This window comes from Argiope bruennichi, chromosome 3 (genome assembly GCF_947563725.1).
Source record: "Argiope bruennichi chromosome 3, qqArgBrue1.1, whole genome shotgun sequence".
NCBI classification, from domain to species: Eukaryota; Metazoa; Arthropoda; class Arachnida; order Araneae; family Araneidae; genus Argiope; species Argiope bruennichi.
The window spans coordinates 137,772,127-137,780,323 of NC_079153.1; the positions used below are offsets into that span (position 1 = coordinate 137,772,127).

At 33.0% G+C, this 8,197-nt stretch overlaps 1 protein-coding gene across 1 annotated transcript; it reads right to left on the reverse strand.

Annotated features, from left to right (window-relative positions):
- Positions 1–724: 724 nt before the first annotated feature.
- LOC129963000 (uncharacterized) lies at positions 725–2,575 on the reverse strand. Its single transcript, XM_056077004.1, has one exon. It carries the CDS (start codon positions 2,573–2,575, stop codon positions 725–727), a length of 1,851 nt encoding a protein of 616 aa, XP_055932979.1.
- Positions 2,576–8,197: the final 5,622 nt, after the last annotated feature.

Here is an 8,197-nt window from a genome sequence, read left to right on the forward strand (position 1 = left end):
ATTTCCTGCACATATTACGACCATTTAAGGGCCAGAATCTCTGTCTAACAATAGACAATAAAGTTTGTGGACCTACATGCAATTGTCTCTTGTGAGTCAATACAAGAATCAAATTAGTTAACTTGTGATTCTTAGGAAGAATTATTTGGTGTTTTTTGTCATAATTTAAATTACTATGTGCCAGTCTACCTCCTACTCTTAGGACCTTTTCAGAGTCTAGAAATGGAGAGAGATTTTTTATCTTACTTTGAGGGCTAACCATACCCTTAGTGGACAAGTCCTTTAATTCTGATTCAAATTCTACCTGTTGCACCAACTTCACAAGCGTAGTTTGCGCTCGTTGGACTTCGGATATCTTCAATGGTCCAATTTGTTTGTTAAGTGGTTGCCTACAATTATCGATGAACCTGTAAATATAACTAAGAACACATAAAATTTTTTGGAAATTATTAGATACAGAAAGAATTTTGTTCAAAAAACTATTGTCCAAAGTCGCAGCCAAAGTTTTTCTCTCAAAAAATTTTAGTTCTTCCTGACACTCACTGTCATCACTAAGTATCACGTCATCATTTTTAGCGACAATGTTTTCTTCATGTAGGAAACTCGGTCCATTCCACCACTTCTCACAGTTCAACAGTGAGTCGGCGCTGATGCCTCTCGTAAGAAGATCAGATGGATTGTCCTTTAAAGGACAATGGTGCCACATATCTTTGTTTGTCAAGGATTATATTTCCTTCACACGGTTGGCGACAAAGACTTTCCATCTGCTGCTGGAACCTTGAATCCAACTCAAGGCTATAGTGGAATCTGTCCAAAAGTGGTTGGTTGCTGGTATTTTCTCACTGAGGACTCTTGATACTTCTTTTGCCAATCTCGCAACAAGTAACGCACCCATTAATTTCAAACGTGGAAGGGATAATGGCTTTAGAGGAGCCACACGGCATTTTGAAGCTAAAAGATACACACAAATTTTGTTAGGAGTTTTCAGTCTTAAATATGAGACAGCTCCATACGCTTTAATGCTAGAATCGGAAAATGTGTGTATTTCACACTCTGGGGGATTCTCACTATCACACTCAAGGACATATCTAGGAATCTGAAGTTTACCTAAGAAAGACGCTTCTGAACACCACTGTCCAAACTTCTCATTAACATCTGGTAGTAACTCTTCGTCCCAGTCTGTTTTACTTTGCCAGATTTCTTGAAATAAGATTTTAAATCTTATAGTGAAGGGGGATACAAATCCCATTGGATCAAATATTCTGCCTGCGGCCATCAACAAGAATCGTTTAGTATTTTTCCTCTTCAGAAGGAAGTCCAATAGACCTTTTAAATTAAGACTAACATAGTCATTTTGAGGACTCCACGAAAGTCCCAAAACACGATGTGGTTGGTTCACGAAATCGTTAATATTTAAATGGTCGAAATGTTCTGTCTGCCATTGTTTCATTAAATCACAGTCATTTGAAATCCACTTCCGCAAATTCATCCCTGCATCATCCATGATTTTTGCTGTTGTGTTTGACAAGTCAAATGCTGATGATACGTCGTCTTCACCAGCGACGAGATCGTCCACGTAAAAACAACTATCGAGTGTCCGCACAGTAACGGGATATTGTTCCTTATATTTCTCAATATGGGTTTTTATAGTTGCGGCCAATAGAAATGGAGACGAGTTCACACCAAAAAGAACTCGATTGAATCTATACACTTGAACATCGTTTTCACTGCTAGCCACAAGAAACCTAACTGCGTCTTTATCTTTTGGAGTCAAAGAAATCTGGAGAAAGGCTTTTTCCATATCAGCTAAAATGGCTATTTTGTTCAAGCGAAAGGATATCAACAAATCAAAAATGTTTGGATTTAAATTAACTCCTTGATGTAAACAATCGTTCAGCGATAATTGTCCTATTTCATGTGCACTAGCATCAAAAACTATACGTAATTTTGTTGTTAAAGATTCATTTTTTATTATCACTTGGTGAGGAAAATAAAACACTGGGTTATTTGTTGAAGCAAACGGATTTGTTACCCTCTCAATTATCCCCTCATCTAGATAACCCTTTAAAACTTTACAATACTCAGAATACAACACCTTATCATTTTGCATTTTTCTCATAAGACTGCTGAGTCGTCTTTGTGCTAAATCAAAATTATCGCTAAACTCATTACTATCTCTTTTCCACGGGAGTCCCACCTCATACCTACCATTTTTAAAACATATATTTTCCTTAAACAATTCTAAATTCACGTCCTCCTCACTAGTAATACCCTCGTCCTTGACACCTATTGATTCTAACTCCCAAAAGATCTTTAATGTTGTATTTAAATCACTATCTCGAATTAAACCACAGTGCATTTTGTTATTCACCTCCTCATCTACACTTCCGCTAGCGACATATCCGAACACTGTATTTTGCAAAAGTAGTCGAGAATTTCCTGTATAAATTTGATCTGGCCTAAGCAATTCATAAAATATTTCCGCGCCTAATGAAACATCAATTTTTACAGGAATATTAAATTTGTAGTCTGCCAGCTCAATATCGTTAGGTAAATCAATTGAAACATTAATCATTCTTGACGGAATTAAATCGGTTATTTTTTTGACAACTAGCAAATTAAGCTCTTTCTTAAAACTCATATCAAGATTATTTATGGTTGCCATAACACACCCATTAACCGTCATTGATGAATCATTTAAACAAGATACAAGTAAATTTATTTTCTCATTCCTCAACTGCAATCTATCCGCACAATCCTTCGTTATAAAATTTGACTCGCTTCCTCCGTCTAGGAGGCACCTCACTTCATGTCTCGCGCCGTATCTGTCTCGTATTAAGCATCGCACGGTACTCAATAAAACTGTTTTTGTTTTGTTTTGCAAAAAACTCGTAGCCACTACTGATGCATTTCTCTCGCTCTCACTTTGGGGGAAGGCAATATTTGCTGACCCTCCCTGACTGACGTAAGCATGTGCATTTGGATTCAACGGCGTCGAATCATTGGCTCCTGTTGCGGTTTGTGTCTGGGCGGAAGAGTTATCTCTTTTGGGATAATGAATTAATCTATTGTGCGGTTTCCCACAAAAACAATTTTTAGCTCTACACGGCTTCTTAACGAAACAATTTGAGGAAAAACATTTATAACATAAGCAATTAGTTTTCACGATATCTATTCTTTCGTCAACGCTAAGAGATTTGAACACAGGACACAAATACAGCGGGTGGGATTCCTTTGTTTTACAACTATTTACAATGCATTTCGCATTTTTAACGAAGACAGATAAACACTTGAAGTATTTTTTGAACCACGACTATTATTTTGATTACTGACATCATAACGCCGCGGTTCATATTTATATTTATAATTAGGTATTAAACTTTGTTCTCCTTTAATTTTTCCCTTCGACGATATGAAAATATCGCATTCTCGGCCTAACTCATGTGGTTTAAACCACGTCTCTCCTTGTTTTACGCCAATATGAGTAGTTAATTCTCTATCCAACGTCTCGATTATTTTATCTGACACTATTAATTCACAAATTGATTTTAAGTCTTTTACCTCCCGTAACTGAAAATAGTATTCAAAGGTTGCACTCAATCTAGATGCGAACTGCACATAACTTTCATTGGGTAACCTTTGCGCCTTTTTAAAGTGATTTAGACATTCTTGGGGTGTTGGTTGAAACTCCTTTAACACTATGGCTTTAAGTTTATCATAATTACTCAAATCTTCTTCTCGAAGATAAACCATTAAATTACACGCTTTCTCTCCAAGGATATTTAAAAGAATTTCGGGTTTTAATTTCTCGGAAACATCTTTGGTTTTAAATGCCTTTTCAATCGACTGAAAAAATAAATTAAATGACTCGGCTCTCTGAGGAATCGGAATAGTTAGAGTTTTAATACTCTTAATCAAACTCTCTACATTACACTGTTCCGATTGTTTTAATGTCATTTTGTGGTGGCTCACTCTCTCGAGATTGTTCACGCAATTTTGCAATTTCTAATTCCCTTTCTAACTGGGACAGTTTAATTCTCTCAAATTCTAGTCGATTTTCGTTTTCTAATTTTTCCCGCTCAAGTTTATCTTTTCTCTCTTTTATTTCCTCAAGTACACAGTCAACAATAGTTTGATACGATTCTTTATCTATTTTATAAATCTTACTCTCCTGTATTAACTCTCTTAAATCTAAAACTTTAGCATTATCAGGTATAGGTAATTTTAACTCCTCGGCAATAGCCTTTAACTCCTCTTTTTTAAACTTAGTAATACTCATTTTCACAAAAATTAACTCAATCACAAATGAAATTAATAAAACACAAATTAATTACGTCTTAAAAAACTAGATATAACAATATCAATATCATAAAATTTGAATAACTAACCTCTCACCAAGTAACAATAACAACTGAATCTCCGTGAAACCCAAACTTGAACTCTGAACAACACAAGAACTATCGCTTTCGTTTTCAATTAATTTTCGATGCACTATTTTCAAAATTTTTGTTCTTCGGTCCCAGCCACCTCCGGGTCGACGGACCATGTTATTTCGCCAGTTCTACGCACACATTTAATGTAATTCACAACACAATCAGTTGGCAGAGACTTTAGAACAACATTTTATTCGCGTGCTTTTCACACTCTCTCTGTCTCTCTACACAGCCACTCTCGCGTTACAGAATTATTTTCGCTTCACTTTGGGGGCGCCACCATACAATCATTTCACAACACCGAACACGGAGTATGTAACATATTGTAAAATATTTCACTCTGTTTATTTTTTTGTCTTATGTATGCGTTCAATTTAAGATTATGCAATATTATTTTCAATGTCTGAATACAAACCGTCCACCTATAACCTAAGAATTATTTGTTTTGTTTTGATTTAGCTTGTGCTGTATGGCAACATCTTGTAAATAGTGTAGGTTGTTTTGAATATGTTTGTCTGTTAATAAAGAGCTGTGATATGCAATCATGGTCGTTAATTGCAATTAAGAACACTGATTAATGCACTTTTTCGTGGGTATATCACTCATCTGGGGATCTTTTGATCATTTGATTGAATTGTAATAGAAAAGGCGTCCGCAACGATGTTTTTACTGACATTGTTTACATAGATAATAAATAATTCGTAAATAAGCAATTATTATACACCTATTTAATAATTCAGTGAATGTGATTTAATAACGAAAGTTGTCAAGAAATTGTGATATTCAATATCGGAAATTCTCAAACCGCGATTGTAATTATTTAAATGCCAATTTTTTTAAATATAAACTAATATTTTTTAATTAGTATCTATGCAATTATTTGATAATTTAGAGAATTGACGAAAATTGTCGAGGAAGCATAACGTTATGCATCGCAAGTTACGCGTTATGTTAATCTCCGTCCTTCTAGGAGCGTCCGCCTAGCCGTGATGACTCATTACAACAACCAGCAGGCCTTATCTCTCGGAGGTCAAGATCAGACTAGTGGCTAAATCACAATAAGCTATCTATGAGACGGACGAGTCCATTGAAAGACGAATTTTTTTGTAGGGATTAGGTTTAAGAAGAGACTAGTTTATGTTTACAAAACTACAGGAGTTTGTAAATTGTACAGGCAATGAATATTATACCAACTTGCTCTGACTGGTAGATTTCTTTCTTGCTGAATTTTTTGTGCTGTATTTGTTGTAACCCTACGTGTTGTTTAATTTGGTTTATGCGTACTTTTTCGTCTGCTCTTTTTCAAAATGGAGAAATTAAATCTTCCAGAGAAATGTAAGTATAAAGTAATTGAGAGTGATGAGAATTTAGCTGTTTCCCGTATTTCTAATATTATAAATAAAGAATTACACAGGTGGCAGTTTTTCAGTGAAGAATTATTAAAATAAGACTTTGAAACCAAGCTTTTATTTTAAGGAAAATGTGCGGCCAATTTATATTTCAATTTTCACGTTAAAATTACCTTAAAATATCTATATGCAGATATACTATATTTATTAAGATAATTCGATGACATTAAACGGTATAGAAATCATTATAATTCTTATTGAATATGCATGTAATATAAAATAACACAAGGAGAGATTTATTTTTTAAATTTTATATTAAAATTATTACCGTTAGATGTCTATCTGAAAATTTATTATATTTATTAAGATATTTTGATGAAATTAAATGGTATAGAAATCATTTCAATTCACACACTGAATATGCATGTAAAATATCACTAGAGGAGACATATTGAATCAAGAGAGATTCAAAATAAAGGAATTAAAAATCGAACTTTTTCTTTTGCTGATTTTCTGAATTTAAATATATTAAAATTTATCTATGTTTATCTGAACACAAAATATATAATTTTATGGAAAAAAAGTTTAAATTTTGATAAAATTCTTACTTTTGGCAATAAAAAAATGCTTCACTTATAAATTGAATTCTAAAATATGAAACGTTAATGGTGTGTATCAAGAAACAGATAGCAGATAAATGTTGTAAAGTGGTGAAAACTAGCTGCTCCTCGAATATTTCAACTCTGTTATGTATAAAAATCATAATATTTCTGACTTATCTTGAAATGAAGAAACAACATTCCCAATGGCTTCATTTTTTAATTATTGCCCAGAGATTTCTGGCTTTTCTTTGAGCTCTAAACTTTTAGGAAGTTCTTTTCAGTAAATTGGAATTTTCAGAAAACATAGAATTGAACTCTGTTAACTTATTAACTTAATATCAAGATTCATAAATATATAAATAGTTTATACATCTCCTTTAAATATTTATTTCTTGCATTTTTGTAACACATATTTTAGGAATGGATTAAAGAATATGAACAAACATCAGAAACAGTTAAGCGTGTTCAGAGAACACACAAATCAACTGGGCGACTTAATGTTTATAAATGTAACTTAATATGCCAGCACAATGTGCGACAAGTAATAATTAATATTTTATATTTTCTTCCTTCAAATGCATTACATGAGTAATTTTAGACACTTTTTATTTTATTACTTAGATAATAACAAGGTTAGATTTAAAGTTTATTTGCATGTGGCAAGAAACATATTTGTATCTGCCTAGCTACAGATATATTTAATTGCAGCAAATTTCATCATAATAAGTATTTGTATTATTCATGTTTTTGAATTGCATAATTTTAATAATATAAAATTTAATTCACTGATTAAATATTAATTCATTTTTTATTTTAAAATTATGTTCGAAACATTCACTAAAACATTCTGATACAGATAAAAATGAACTGGTAGTGCAAATTGTAAATTAATTTATAATTTTGAGTAGCTTTTATTTGATAAAGTAATTCAAAATATCCAATTTCGGTTTCGGATGCAGTATCTCTATAAAAAAAATTACATAATTTGAATTCTATTATTCGTAAAAAAATAAAGCAAACGCAGATATAGAGATCCAAATAAATAGGCTTTAAAACAAAACAATAAAAAACAAAATCTTTAAAAAAAAACCAACCTGCCTTTTTAATGCAGTAAGATTCCTTTAACCCTCGATTAGGCTTTAACGCTTATCCAACAGCATAGCTGCGGGAGAAACACGATTGCGTATGGTAACCGGACTTACCTAAGAAGAAAATAGATTCGCCCATCCAATCCACACCCGTGTTGTAATTTAGTCGCTAGTCGCGAAACTAATCAGGATGCTAGTAATTCTTATATGAAAATAAACAGCACAATTATCCCATGGTTTCAGGAAGCAAAATATTTAGGAATAATTATGGATAATTATTATGGATAAAAATCTAACCTGAAAATCTCACATAAATTACACAAGGAAAATTCCGAGAAAACTCGCGTAAACTATACCCCCTAATTGCTCGGAATTCGGAAATCAATAGGGAAAACAGAGTGCTTATTTATACTTGAATGCTAAGACCTGTCTTAACATACGCTTGCCCAGTCTGGGTGTATGCAGCAAAAAGAAACTTTGGCATAATAGACAGGTGCCAAAACATTATTCGCAGACAAATTACTAAAGCGAGATGGTTCATGAAAAATGAAGATATCCGGCACGCCTTAAATCTCCCCTCAATCAAAGAATTCATTAAGAAATTCTTCACAGATATCGAAAATATTGATAATCCAGCAATAAAAGAAATTGAGATATATATCCCAAACCCAAAGGACCCAGATTAATTTTACTTAAAAAACCCAGCCGAAATGAAACAAAAAACG